The sequence below is a fragment of the Salvelinus alpinus genome, chromosome 20 (assembly GCF_045679555.1).
Source record: "Salvelinus alpinus chromosome 20, SLU_Salpinus.1, whole genome shotgun sequence".
Lineage (NCBI taxonomy): Eukaryota > Metazoa > Chordata > Actinopteri > Salmoniformes > Salmonidae > Salvelinus > Salvelinus alpinus.
In genome coordinates, this window is record NC_092105.1 from 50,343,795 (window position 1) to 50,359,799 (window position 16,005).

The 16,005-nt window shown below is 39.4% G+C and overlaps 1 protein-coding gene across 1 annotated transcript in view; it reads left to right on the forward strand.

Annotated features, from left to right (window-relative positions):
* The window catches only part of LOC139547169 (zinc finger and SCAN domain-containing protein 16-like), a 223,489-nt gene extending 220,881 nt beyond the window's left edge, over nucleotides 1-2,608 (forward strand). Inside the window, exon 2 of the mRNA XM_071356225.1 lies at nucleotides 398-2,608. Within this exon, the coding sequence (XP_071212326.1) occupies nucleotides 398-675 (278 nt within the window). The 3' untranslated portion in view covers nucleotides 676-2,608. The remainder of the gene's footprint in view (nucleotides 1-397) is intronic.
* The last annotated feature ends 13,397 nt before the right edge of the window (nucleotides 2,609-16,005 follow it).

Below are 16,005 nucleotides of genomic sequence, written 5' to 3' on the forward strand. Positions count from 1 at the left end.
TACTCATAAGCAACCTGGAAATGGAGGTTACTCCCCTGAGTTTTCCCCATTCACATTCAGAAAATATTGTGAAAAACTAAAATCTTTGCTCAACATTTTTGCTCCAGGCAGATATACTACATCCATAGCTATCGGTTTCCTTATTAGCAGGGAGGAGTTTCTACAACCAAATTGCGTGTGCATCGCCCTTGTGCCGCAATTTTAGCAAACACAGAAAGGGTCCTATATTGGAGACCAAAAGCCGTCTGGCACACTGCTTAGGATTTCAACAACTTTAATAACTGATGTCTAGCCTACAATCATCAGTTACTACTAATGTTAAAACAATACAAAATATGACTATTCTTGCTCATTTTGTGGGCCTTTAACCATCTGCCTGACTTTGTTGTTCACGCAGGAGAGAGAAGTGACTATCGTGGATCCTCTGGGGAGCCTCAACAAACTCATGATGCTGACGAGGCAGAGAAAAGTCTCTCCAGATCAAATCACCTCAAGAAACACCAGCAGAGACCCACAGGGAAGAAATCCCACCGCTGCTCTGACTGTGGGAAGAGTATTGTTTCTTCAGGACATTTAAAAGCACACCAGAGAACACACACAGGAGAGAAACCTTGTAGCTGTGCTCAATGTGGGAAGAGTTTTGTAAGTCTAGCAAGCGGACTACACACCATATAACACACACAGGAGAGAAACCTCAGCTTTGATCAGTGTGTGACCTTGATAAAATACCTCTGATCAAACATCTGAAAATACATACATGGAGTTGTTTCATGATATCAATGAATTAATGTCACAATGTAGAATGTTTTAACATAGTAGTAGGAGTATTTTAATAATGTCACAATGTAGAACCCTAAATGTTTGCCCCCCTGTTCTATTGATTTCAGCGTGATATGGATATTAGCCTCAGGGGGAAAATCAAGGCTCTGAATTGAAAGAGTATTATTTATGTGATTTAACAAAAAGTGACTAACAAAAAAAGAGTTGGGTTACACTTACCACGTTGGTGACCCACTTGAATCAAAATGCAACACTTCAAAATGTAGCGAGCTGTTTACCACTCATGCAACACTTCAAAATGTTTAGGTTTTCAATATATCACAAACTGTTTCTGCATATTGGTTATTGATTTTGACACATTAAAACTGTGTTTTGACATTGCGCTATTCCCATTTAGCAGAATGTCATTCAAAAGACTTTGAAAATAAGACTATGCCCGACGTCCAATACACTTTCGGTTTTAGTCTTTTCGGGTCGTTTTTTCAATGACTTGAAAACAACTTAATTTCAACGTACTTGCAGCCTATACACATGGACGCAGTATAATAAAATTGGTCTATAATCTATTTTATTAACAATCCTACATCACTCCAGTATATCTTGACAACATTCAAGTGCTAATTGTCTTTATTCCACTACTGAAGAAGCATGACTCAAATCACCTCATATTTCAAACATTCAGCCTGACAAAAGATACATGTTTTATTATTCCATGCCTCACCATTAAGTTAATTATTGCCACTACATATTAACAAAGGGGTGTACATTTGGTTTTGATATTTCATATTTACAATTATGTAACATTTAGTAATCATAGTTATTCATGCCACCAACTGACCAGTTTTGGGTACAATTATATTGACATTGTTGCCCTGCTTTTAAAATATCAGAGTTCATTCTCAGATGTGCCATCCCAAATGCATGACATTGGGGACTGGGCCCCGATCCAACAACATGCCTATCGAGTGAACCCAGAAAAGAGAGAAGCTCCGCAGTGAGGTGGAAAGTTACCACGGATATTGCAAGAGTTGGTTGCTGATTGTCTCAAGGGAGGGCAGTCAACAAGTTTTGGGTTTAGCCAGTGCGTTGCCATTGATCACAATTTATTTTGACTGCATGTTTTTCCGTATTGCAGGCGAGTTTTGTTTGGGCTCGTTTCAAGGGGACGAGAGTTCTAGAAGCTAGTGAGTTTTAGGAAGACGAGAGTTCTAGAAGCTAGTGAGTTTTAGGAAGACGAGAGTTCTAGAAGCTAGTGAGTTTTAGGATTCTATAGAAAGAAAAAGGAGAAAAGATACGATTGTATATTATTATTTAGAAATGTTTTTTTTCTTCTTGTTTTTAATTGTTGACAGCCAGTAGACACCATGTTTATATTGTAGTTGATTATAATGAGAAATGGAAGTTGTTTTCTGTTGGTGGTGAGCAAACTTGTCCAACAAAAATATAGGATATATTTGTTGTCTTAAAGGGGAAGGTGTTACAGGCTTTGGTTTTTGAGGTTGGACTTTAGCACGAATAGCACGTTAGCACGTATAGCTCGCTAGCACATAGGGCTCACTGATTAGTGTCACCTCGTTAGTCAGTATGTGTTACACCTGTGCTGGCTTGTCCATCTCCTTATGGTTGAATATTGCATCCAATTGTTAATATTTTAATCAATGGATTTTCCTTAGGATGCTCGTTAGTCTTTCAGTTGTTAATCTTCTGTTTTTTATCCTCTTATGTTTGTTGTGTACTAAATATTTCTGTTTATTTTCATTTGTTTTTTCCTGTGAAGCCATTGTTGCATCCATGTCTGAAATGTGCTGTATAAATAAAGCTTGATTTGAACATATTGCAGAACAAAGTAACCTCTTTTTATTTTATTTAACCTTTATTTAACTAGGCAAGTCAGTTAATAACAAATTCTTATTTACAATGATTGCCTACCAGGGAACAGTGGGTTAACTGCCTTGTTCAGGGGCAGAACAACATATTTTTACCTTGTCAGCTCTAACCACTAGGCTACCTGCTGCCCTCTTGCAAAACCAATGAGCACATATCTTGGTCCATCTTAGTATGAAAAACAGTATAAATTCAGTATATCTACCACTATGTCAAAATAGTGCCTGGTATGTAAGTTTAGTATCACTTTACAACCAACTCAGTGCATTTGTTGAAACTGAAAAGTTCTGAAATCAACAATTCGTTAAAGGATTCGACAACTGAAAACTGAAACAAACAATTGGATTAAACAGATCAATCCCATTGGACATTAGGTTTGATTCAGACCCTGAAGGGCTTAGATTAAACTAGGACATTTAAGTAGCTTTCCTGAACGTGGCTTAAATTTGGCTTAGTTAGTCGGGGACTGGAGTCTTGGAGTCAGGTAAGTAAGCCTCAATGATAGCACCTGGGTTAATCCTGATTAGGTTTCGTATGAACATCTGGGTTAATTATGATTAGGTTCAGTATGAACACCTGGGTTAATCCTGATTAGGTTCAGTATGAACACCTGGGTTAATCCTGATTAGGTTCAGTATGAACACCTGGGTTAATCCTGATTAGGTTCAGTATGAACACCTGGGTTAATCCTGATTAGGTTCAGTATGAACACCTGGGTTAATCCTGATTAGGTTCAATATGAACACATGCTGTTGGTCTAATGGTGCTCATTAAAACCCGGAATAGAAAACACCAATACTGGTGTGAATCTTGAGACGAAACAATGACAGAGGCAAAAATAATTTGTTCAAAAAAAACTTTAGTGTGTATGAAAAAACGCTCCAAAACAAATGTTGTCAAACCATCCAGTTATTGAAGGTAAAACCACACTGCTGCTACTGAGCAGTAGAACAAGCGGGTTGGGCTGCAATTTGCTGTGAATGCAATGGAAATGTGACCACAAGAAGAGTACAACAACCAGAGGTGCGATATCTGCATTATTATCAGGATTACAGGAAGAAACAACAACTAGAGGTGAGATATCTGCATTATTATCAGGATTACAAGAAGAAACAACAACTAGAGGTGAGATATCTGCATTATTATCAGTATTTCTCATATTCATATTTTTGTGACATCACTTCTATTATTAAATGATATCTGCCTTTTATAGACTCTGTGGAACAGGGATTCCAACCCTCCTTTTGAAGCTTCCAGTCTGTTATTCAAACTCAATCAGAATGACAGAGTGATCTCCAGCCTTGTCCTTGTCAACACTCACACCTGTGTTAACGAGAGAATCACTGACATGGTGTCAGCTGGTCCTTTTGTGGCAGGGCTGAAATGCAGTGGAAATGTTTTTGGGGGATTCAGTTCATTTGCTTGGCAAAGAGGGACTTTGCAATTAATTGCAATTCATCTGATCACTCTTCATAACATTCTGGTTCCCTCCACATCTGCTATAACATCCCTGAGAGAAGATGCTGCCACCACCTTTTAGCAGAAAACAAAGATGAACATGCATGAAACGTTAACCAGATAATTTCATGAGCATAAAATGAAATATCTGAAGGAAGAACATGAAATGAGAATTCTACAGGTTGAACTGGATATGAAGTTGGAAGAGAGAGGTATGATCCAACAAAGAGACAGTAATGAGACAATAGTGATTACCAGCCATGGTGAACAATATGATATATAAAAAATATAAATGTTTTGTCATTTGGATATTCATGAGAGAGTATTTTCTACATTTGAAACCAGCCTTGGTTTAGTCACTCATTTAATTTTGTTGCACACTATTTGAATTTTGTACAGAACAAACATTATCAGAGCAAAAATAAGCCATAATGAACACATTCCATATGTAAATGCATCTCATCTAGTTGAAGTGCTGCAATGTGAAGCAACTCCTTGTGCAAGTCCTCGTTGGTCATTGACTCCCTCAGCCATGGACACATCTGCCTCCGTCATGGACACATCTGCCTCCGTCATGGACACATCTCCCTCAGCCATGGACACATCTGCCTCCGCCATGGACACATCTGCCTCCGCCACGGGCACATCTGCCTCCGTCATGGGCACATCTGCCTCCGTTATGGACACATCTCCCTCAGCCATGGACACATCTGCCTCCGCCATGGACACATCTGCCTCCGTCATGGACACATCTGCCTCAGCCATGGACACATCTCCCTCAGCCATGGGCACATCTGCCTCCGCCACGGGCACATCTGCCTCCGCCACGGGCACATCTGCCTCCGCCACGGACACATCTGCCTCAGCCACACCTGCCTCAGTCACGGGCACACCTGCCTCAGTCACGGGCACACCTGCCTCAGTCACGGGCACACCTGCCTCAGTCACGGGCACACCTGCCTCAGCCACGGGCACACCTGCCTCAGTCACGGGCACACCTGCCTCAGCCACGGGCACACCTGCCTCAGCCACGGGCACATCTGCCTCAGCCACGGGCACATCTGCCTCAGCCATGGTCTGCATGGCATCTGCTTGATGCTGATCATGGGAGGATCAGGACAGTCATGGGTACATCTGCTTGATGCTGATCATGGGAGAATCAGGACAGACATGGATACATCTGCTTGATGCTGATCATGGGAGGATCAGGACAGCCATGGGAACATCTGCTTGATGCTGATCATGGGAGGATCAGGACAGACATGGGTACATCTGCTTGATGCTGATCATGGGAGGATCAGGACAGCCATGGCTACATCTGCTTGATGCTGATCATGGGAGGATCAGGACAGACATGGGTACATCTGCTTGATGCTGATCATGGGAGGATCAGGACAGACATGGATACATCTGCTTGGTGCTGATCATGGGAGGATCAGGACAGCCATGGGTACATCTGCTTGATGCTGATCATGGGAGGATCAGGACAGCCATGCTGCTTCAGGTAGTTGTGCATCACAGCTGTAGCAATGATCACCTTGCAGCATCTTCTTGGCTTGACACCAAGTGTATTGTGAAAACACTGGAATCAATTTTTCCATACTCCAAACATACGCTCGACCATCCCTCTCGTGTGGATATGAGCTCTGTTGTATCTTTGCTGCTCAGCTGTTGTGGGATTTATGTCTGGAGTGAATGAAAAGTTACTTTGACCATATTACTATGTAGTAATTATTAGTAGACCATGTTACTATGTAGTAACTATTAGTAGACCATTTTACTATGTAGTAACTATTAGTAGACCATTTTACTATGTAGTAACTATTAGTAGACCATGTTACTATGTAGTAACTATTAGTAGACCATGTTACTATGTAGTAACTATTAGTAGACCATGTTTCTCACCCTAATATCCCCTGACCATGTTACTATGTAGTAACTATTAGTAGACCATGTTACTATGTAGTAACTATTAGTAGACCATGTTTCTCACCCTAATATCCTCTGACCATGTTACTATGTGGTAACTATTAGTAGACCATATTACTATGTAGTAACTATTAGTAGACCATGTTACTACGTAGTAACTATAAGTAGACCATGTTACTACGTAGTAACTATTAGTAGACCATATTACTATGTAGTAACTATTAGTAGACCATGTTACTATGTAGTAACTATTAGTAGACCATGTTACTATGTAGTAACTATTAGTAGACCATATTACTATGTAGTAACTATTAGTAGACCATGTTACTATGTAGTAACTATTAGTAGATCATGTTTCTCACCCTAATATCCTCTGACCATATTACTATGTAGTAACTATTAGTAGACCATGCTACTATGTAGTAACTATAAGTAGACCATGTTACTACGTAGTAACTATTAGTAGACCATGTTACTACGTAGTAACTATTAGTAGACCATATTACTATGTAGTAACTATTAGTAGACCATATTACTATGTAGTAACTATTAGTAGACCATATTACTATGTAGTAACTATTAGTAGACCATTTTACTACGTAATAACTATTAGTAGACCATGTTACTATGTAGTAACTATTAGACCATATTACTATGTAGTAACTATTAGTAGACCATGTTTCTCACCCTAATATACTCTGACCATATTACTATGTAGTAACTATTAGTAAACATATTACTATGTAGTAACTATTAGTAAACATATTACTATGTAGTAACTTAGTAGACCATGTTACTATGTAGTAACTATTAGACCATATTACTATGTAGTAACTATTAGTAGACCATATTACTATGTAGTAACTATTAGTAAACATTACTATGTAGTAACTATTAGTAAACATTACTATGTAGTAACTATTAATAGACCATGTTACTATGTAGTAACTATTAGACCATATTACTATGTAGTACCTATTAGTAGACCATGTTTCTCACCCTAACATACTCTGACCATATTACTATGTAGTACCTAATTGTAGACCATATTACTATATAGTAACTATTAGTAGACCATGTTACTATGTAGTAACTATTAGTAGACCATGTTTCTCACCCTAATATCCTCTGACCATGTTACTATGTAGTAACTATTAGACCATATTACTATGTAGTAACTATTAGTAGACCATATTACTATGTAGTAACTATTAGTAAACATTACTATGTAGTAACTATTAGTAAACATTACTATGTAGTAACTATTAATAGACCATGTTACTATGTAGTAACTATTAGACCATATTACTATGTAGTACCTATTAGTAGACCATGTTTCTCACCCTAACATACTCTGACCATATTACTATGTAGTACCTAATTGTAGACCATATAACTATATAGTAACTATTAGTAGACCATATTACTATGTAGTTACTATTAGTAGACCATGTTACTATGTAGTAACTATTAGTAAACATATTACTATGTAGTAACTATTAGTAAACATATTCCTATGTAGTAACTTAGTAGACCATGTTCCTATGTAGTAACTATTAGACCATATTACTATGTAGTAACTATTAGTAGACCATATTACTATGTAGTTACTATTAGTAGACCATGTTACTATGTAGTAACAATTAGTAAACATATTACTATGTAGTAACTATTAGTAAACATATTACTATGTAGTAACTTAGTAGACCATGTTACTATGTAGTAACTATTAGACCATATTACTGTGTAGTAACTATTAGTAGACCATATTACTATGTAGTAACTATTAGTAAACATTACTATGTAGTAACTATTAATAGACCATGTTACTATGTAGTAACTATTAGACCATATTACTATGTAGTACCTATTAGTAGACCATGTTTCTCACCCTAACATACTCTGACCATATTACTATGTAGTACCTAATTGTAGACCATATTACTATATAGTAACTATTAGTAGACCATGTTACTATGTAGTAACTATTAGTAGACCATGTTTCTCACCCTAATATCCTCTGACCATGTTACTATGTAGTAACTATTAGTAGACCATATTACTATGTAGTTACTATTAGTAGACCATGTTTCTCACCCTAATATCCTCTGACCATATTATTATGAATTAACTATTAGTAGACCATGTTTCTTACCCTAATATCCACTGTCACCAAGTAGTTGTCCACTATGTTGTCCTCTCTGAAACTGAGACCAGTGAAGAGTTGAGGGAAATCCTTCAGTCCTGAGTTGCATCTTTCCAACAGGCAACAATGTTTGAGAACTCTAAATGAGGAGTGCATCCACCCTGAACATTGATGGACACCCAGTTGTTATGGTTCTGGTACTCCTCAGCATCAGGAGTTGATGGTAAACCAGTTGTTATGGTTACGGTACTCCTCAGCATCAGGAGTTGATGGTAAACCAGTTGTTATGGTTACGGTACTCCTCAGCATCAGGAGTTGATGGTAAACCAGTTGTTACGGTACTCCTCAGCATCAGGAGTTGATGGAAAACCAGTTGCTATGGTTACGGTACTCCTCAGCATCAGGAGTTGATGGAAAACCAGTTGTTATGGTTACGGTACTCCTCAGCATCAGGAGTTGATGGAAAACCAGTTGTTACGGTACTCCTCAAAGTGATCAGAACTTGGAGAGAATTAGGTGAAGGCCTTCCTCTTTGAGACAGAGAGGAAAGTCTAGGCTCAAGCAAAGATATTATCTCCAATGCATTTTCTTTGTACATATGAAAGCGGTCTCAAAGTAATTTAATGGATTACTCCTATCCACAAGTACTGGTCTGGCCTCTGTAATGCATGTTGGTCTTCATTGAGACATTCCAAATAGTCCAGGCTCCCTCACAAACAGCACGAAGCAGAAGTTAAACCTGCCTCTGAAAGATTCATTTAAGCTTCCATTTAGTCTTACAGTAGCTCTAATCCTCCCTCTTGCAATCGGCTTTGTTTAGTCCAGAACAGGCTAAATATACAACTATTTTAAGATAAGTCTGTGCAAGTCGCTTTGAGTTAAGACAGCTCAAATAAGCATTTTAGTCTGGGACTAAGCTTAAGCCTTCAATGTGAAACCGGCCCTGAGTGTTTTATATAAAATTACTAAATGTGTTTCTTTCTGTGTTGCAGGGGCAGTCAAGGAATGGAACAGCAAGGCCACAGAACATGACATAAGCAGAGCTGTGGGAGACCACCTCAAGCCCCTGGTAGAGCCGGGGGTGGTGTTTACCACTCCACGACGCCTTCAGCAGGCTGGAAAAGCGGGATTGATCTGTTTGATCCATTTGTTTGATCCATTTGTTTCAGTTTTCAGTAGTTGAATCCTTTGACGTATTGTTGATTGCAACATTTTTCATCTTCAACAAATTAACTGGGTTGGTTAAAAAGTGATACTAAAATTACATACCAAGCACTATTTTGACATAGTGGAAGATATACTGAAGATATACTGCATTTATACTAAGATGGACCAAGATATGTGTTGCTTTTGCACATATTTGTTCATTGGTTTTGCAAGAGTGTTGGTCAGTCATTGGGTTCATATGTTCAAATCAAATCAAGCTTTATTTATACAGCACATTTCAGACATGGATGCCACGCAATGGCTTCACAGGAAAAAACATGAAATATTTAATAGACAAACATAAGATAAAAAAACAATAACTGGAAGACTAATGAGCATTCTAAGTAAATTTCATCGATGAAAATATTAACAATTCACTGCAATATCCAACCCAAAATATCTTGTCTTTCTCCATTGTTTTATGTTATGTTTTATGTTATGTTCTCCAGCAAGAGAGAACTAACAACAACAACCAACAAAACAGGTGTGGTTTTAGGAGGGGCTCTGAAAGACACTATGAGGGTGTCCACTGAAAGTTGACTAGTAACAACAACTGGGACATAAGACACCCACTAAATCTGCCCAAGAAGAGGCAAACAAAAGAAAAACCCACACCAAACTTAAAGACAGGAAGCAAACCAAATAAGTAGTGCAACTAAAGGTGTTGACTCTCCACATCTATCAAGACAACTGGAGCACTGGGCCAGACACTCTTAAATAGAACCTGGACCAGCTGAAGTGAAACACCTTCCCACTAACGAGATGGACAAGCCAGCACAGGTGTAACACATACTGACTAACGAGGTGACACCAATCAGTGCACCGAAGACACATTTCGGTTGAATGCATTCAGTCGTAAACTGACTAGGTATTCCCCTTTCCTACGGGCTAAAGTCGAACCTCAAAACACAAATGGAAAAACCAAAGCCTGTAACACCTTCCCCTTTATTAAGAACAAATATATCCTCTATTTTTGTTGGACAAGTTTGTTCACCACCAACAGAAAACAACTTCCATTTCACATTATAAATCAACTACAACGCTTCACCTTCTACAATATAAACATTGTGTCTACTGGCTGTCAACAATTAAAAACAAGAAAAAACACATATTTCTAAATAATAATATACAATAGTATTATTTGTCTCCTTTTTCTTTCTATAGAATCCTAAAACTCACTAGCTTCTAGAACTCTCGTCCCCTTGGAACGAGTCCAAACAAAACTAATCTCCAATAAAGAAAAACATCCAGTCAAAATAAATTGTGATCCATGGCAACGCACTGGCTAAACACAAAACTTTTTAACTGCCCACCCTTGAGACAATCAGCAACCAAGTTGTCCTGACCACGGACATGTCTGATTTCAAGAGGAAACTCCTGCAATATCCGTAGTAACTTCCCACCTCACTGTGGAGCTTCTCTCTGTTTTCAGGGTTCACTAGATAGAAATGTTGTTGGATCTGGGCCCAGTCCCCAATGTCATGCTCTAGTACATTTGGTTTGGCACATCTGAGAATGAACCCGGATATTATAAAAGCAGGGCAACAATGTCAATATAATTGTACAAAAAAAGCAAGGCTCGCCAGAGGGTGGTCAGGTCTGCTCAACGCATCACCGGGGGAAAACTACCTGCCCTCCAGGACACCTACACCACCCGATGTCACAAGAAGGCCACAAAGATCATCAAGTACAACAACCACCCGAGCCACTGCCTGTTCACCCCGCTACCATCCAGAAGGCGAGGTCAGTACAGTTGCATCAAAGCTAGGACCGAGAGACTGAAAAACAGCTACTATCTCAAGGCCATCAGACTGTTAAACAGCCATCACGAACACAGAGAGGCTGCTGCCAACATACAGACTCAATCTCTGGCCACTTAATAAATGGACTTAATAAAAGGTATCACTAGTCACTTTAAATAATGCCACTTAAGTAATGTAGGATATGTAAACATTATTAATCTCATATGTATATACTGTATTCTATACCATCTACTGCATCTTGCCTATGACGCACGGCCATCGCTCATCCATATATTTATATGTACATATTCTTATTCATTCCTTTACATTTGTGTGTAGAAGGTAGTTGTGAATTTGTTAGATTACTTGTTAGACATTACTGAATTGTCGGAACTAGAAGCACAAGCATTTTGCTACACTCGCATCAACATCTGCTAACCATGTGTATGTGACCAATAACATTTGATTTGAATTGACCTGACCCCACAAGATGCATCAGTTGTCAATTTATTCATTTTCTTTTGTTTTAAACACTCCTGTCAATGTTGAGTAAGGACGCACACCTGATTACGCATACAGAAGTAGGACTAGTCTACCTGGCCTGAGCGCAAATTTAGGCCTATAAATGTGCCCATTTAGGGATGTCTGATAGTATTTCTGATTGTCTTAACGCACCACCACTAATGAATTGAGGAGCTTCTCAAAGTAATTGTTTTCTTCACCTCAACAGCAAGTAAACAGAGTCTAATCAAAATCAATTGCGAATGACAATAGTTCCTCAAAGTATTTTCGTAAAATATTTCCAGCTCTCACCCTTTCGATAACCACTCGGCATGAAAGGGAAAAATGTTATGCTGTGATCCAGTGGAAATGTCATAAAATACCTGATTACTTCTTATCCTTTGCACAAATAACCGACAGCTGTGTCTGTCCTAAACTCACTGGCACGAGAAACTATACCAGAATATTTTATACAATGTTGCAAGCTTGCTATCTCCTTTCGGGCCAACCCAGTTGATAGTTCAAATCAAATGTATTTATATAGCCCTTCTTACATCAGCTGATATCTCAAAGTGCTGTACAGAAACCCAGCCTAATACCCCAAACAGCAAGCAATGCAGGTGTAGAAGCACGGTGGCTAGGAAAAGCTCCCTAGAAAGGCCAAAACCTAGGAAGAAACCTAGAGAGGAACCAGGCTATGAGGGGTGGCCAGTCCTCTTCTGGCTGTGCCGGGTGGAGATTATAACAGAACATGGCCAAGATGTTCAAATGTTCATAAATGACCAGCATGGTCAAATAATAATAATCACAGTAGTTGTCGAGGGTGCAACAAGTCAGAACCTCAGGAGTAAATGTCAGTTGGCTTTTCATAGCCGATCATTGAGAGTATCTCTACCGCTCCTGCTGTGTCTAGAGAGTTGAAAACAGCAGGTCTGGGACAGGTAGCACGTCCGGTGAACAGGTCAGGGTTCCATAGCCGCAGGCAGAACAGTTGAAACTGGAGCAGCATCACGGCCAGGTGGACTGGGGACAGCAAGGAGTCATCATGCCAGGTAGTCCTGAGGCATGGTCCTCTCGGTCCTCCGAGAGAGAGAAAGAAAGAGAGAAAGAGAGAATTAGAGAGAGCATACTTAAATTCACATAGGACACCGGATAAGACAGGAGAAGTACTCCAGATATAACAAACTGACCCTAGCCCCACGACACATAAACTACTGCAGCATAAATACTGGAGGCTGAGACAGGAGGGGTCAGGAGACACTGTGGCCCCATCCGATGATACCCCCGGACAGGGCCAAACAGGCAGGATATAACCCCACCCACTTTGCCAAAGCACAGCCCCCACACCACTAGAGGGATAACTTCAACCACCAACTTACCATCCTGAGACAAGGCCGAGTATAGCCCACAAAGATCTCCGCCATGGCACAACCCAAGGGATAGTTGATACAATGTTTCAAGTTTGTTGTAGACAGGCCATGTGCAGCCAATGTGATTTCTAGGATATTTATTTTTATCAGGATATTGTCTTCCTGCAGGCTGCAATGTTTATATTTGTTGGCTTTATGTAGGCTATTTTGACATAGTTGGCAATGGCAATAAAAGTTACCTTTAGATTTGTATAATTTTCATTTAGATAGAATGTAGATTAATCACAGACAATGATTTTGAGATACTATTATAAATTAAACGAAACTGTTCCACAAAAATGTGCATATGAAAATCATAACTGGCACATAGATTGGTAGAAATGGTCAGATAAATTGGCACCAAATGGAAAAGGTTGCCGACTGCTGGTGTAGTCTATTACCAGAAACTTCAGGAGAATAACAGCAGAATTTACGAATTCCTTCTAGTCAGGTTATATTGATGACTGGCTCCCTCTAGTTGTTTGTGTGTCTTAATTATTTAATCAAATAGCATGCTTAAAGCATCAGACAAATTATTACATATAGTTGATTTTATAAAAACACATGGGGCAATTGGTAGAAAGAACAGATGACTCTTGGTTGACCAAGATGTATTTTAGTTGGGGACAGCACTAGAACATGATTTTGGGGCTCCCGAGTGGTGCAGCGGCCACCATCTCAGTGCTTGAGGTGTCACTACAGACACCCTGGTTCAAATCCAGGCTGTATCACAACCGGCCGTGATTGGGAGTCCCATAGGGCGGCGCACTTGGCCCAGCGTCGTCCGGGGTAGGCAGTCATTGTAAATAAGAATTTGTTCTTAACTGACTTGCCTAATTAAATAAAGGTTACATTTAAATAAATTTAAAAAGTGTTTTATGACAAACCATTTTTTACAAATCCGTCAAGGCACCAACTTTGAGAAGGTTTTAAAAAAAAATGTTTCAAACCAATTCATGAATGTTATTGAATCAAGGTATGTTTCGCTTTAAACGTAATGGCATGAAAAAAATAAAAATGTTATCTTCTGGTTAGGCTATATTGATGTAATGGCATGAAAAAAAATTGGCTGAATATTATACAATGTCTTATCAACAGCTCTAACAATTTGACCCCCACAGGAAATCTTCACTGGCAATTCTAGAATATACTATATAGCGTCAATCTGTTTAAAACGATAATTTTGACCTCATGGATGGCCAGTCCTTGTATCCATAGTGTAGTGAATTCAGGAGGTAGCCCTGAGCTGAACTCAAACCTGGGTCCAGCGACTGTCAAGCCAACACCTTATAACTGTTACACCAAGATGCCTGAACTTCTTGATGAGGTAGCTAAGTGTTGGGTTACGGTTGCTACAATAGCTTTCTCTATGAATTTTGAGAGTGGTTACATTTCTCCAGCCCCTATCCCTCAGCTGTTTATGAAACCAAGTCTCTGGGCAGCCATTTTGTTTCTGTTTAAAAAAAACACATCAATCAACCAATCTGCAGTTCAAACACTGTTTTGGTAATAAGATGATGGGGTTGGAGAAATGTAACTACATTCAAATTCATAGACAGACCTATGGATGCAAGGACTGACCAGCCATGATATCAACATTATAGTTTTAACCATGTTGAGGGTATACAGTGTTGGTTTCATACAGCCAAAAGGAGTGAGAAATTATACCAATATCAGTGGACATTTTGCACTAATGTAAATAAACATAGATGATGGAACATATTCCGTTTGCTGACGTGATGAACCGCTAAGGGTACATAAATATTTACCATCTAAACCATGTGTGACCTCTCTGGCTGTAGAAGTGTTCTTCCTAACCAGTCCCTCAACAGCTCTCTGACTGAGCTCCACCCTCACTCGGTCTTCAGAGGAGAGGAAGGCTGAGGAGGGATGGAAGGATGAATGGATCAGTCAGTCAATAAAGTGTAGAGCTGCTGTCTATGCAGTCTGACAAAATCATCTATTTTAGTAGTTCATTAAAGTAAATTAGGCTAAATGACTGCTGAATACCAACTATCAATCACCTAGATCATGTATTTCAGGTAGAGATACATCCTTGGGACGTCTCTAGCCCATTGACGTTGACATTTAAAATGTTAAGGTGGGGATTAAGGTCAGGGTTTAGGGTAGGGATTTCCCAAGGATCCCGGATACCATTGACCATAGTGCATTCCTCTGTCTCTTTTACATAGCAGGTGATTTCTGAACTTGAAAATATGAAATATCCTTATTATGTGAAATTGAATGAAACAATAATGTATGTTGATGCTAATATGATGTGCAATATTCCATGATGTTTCTATATGATAACAATAGCCTAATATATTTAATATGCCATATACTATTTTTAACAGTTTCACTAATGAATTTGAATTAACTTAATCATTATGATTCAACGTCAGTTCACAGTCTCACCTCATACTGTATTGGAGCAGCAGCAGCTGAGTGCCTGGTTCAACATCAGTTCACAGTCTCACCTCATACTGTATTGGAGCAGCAGCAGCTGACTGCCCGGTTCAACGTCAGTTCACCATCTCACCTCATACTGTATTGGAGCAGCAGCAGCTGACTGCCCGGTTCAACGTCAGTTCACCGTCTCACCTCATACTGTATTGGAGCAGCAGCAACTGACTTCCCAGTTCACCGTCTCACCTCATACTGTATTGGAGCAGCAGCTGACTGCCCGGTTCAACGTCAGTTCACCGTCTCACCTCATACTATATTGGAGCAGCAGTAGCAGCTGACTTGATCGTTGATGCTAATCCGCATGTTTTGAATCTGAGAGTCGAAAAATGAAGGGTTCATTGTTCTCAGATCCCCTAAGAACCGTAGGGTTCTTGGTCAATGAAAAACAGTCCCAAAAGGTTCTTCAAAGAACTTGTTAGAAGGTGGGTTCATCGATGGAACCTCCATTGTTGCTGAACTTCTTCCGGCGACTTCGCAATTACAA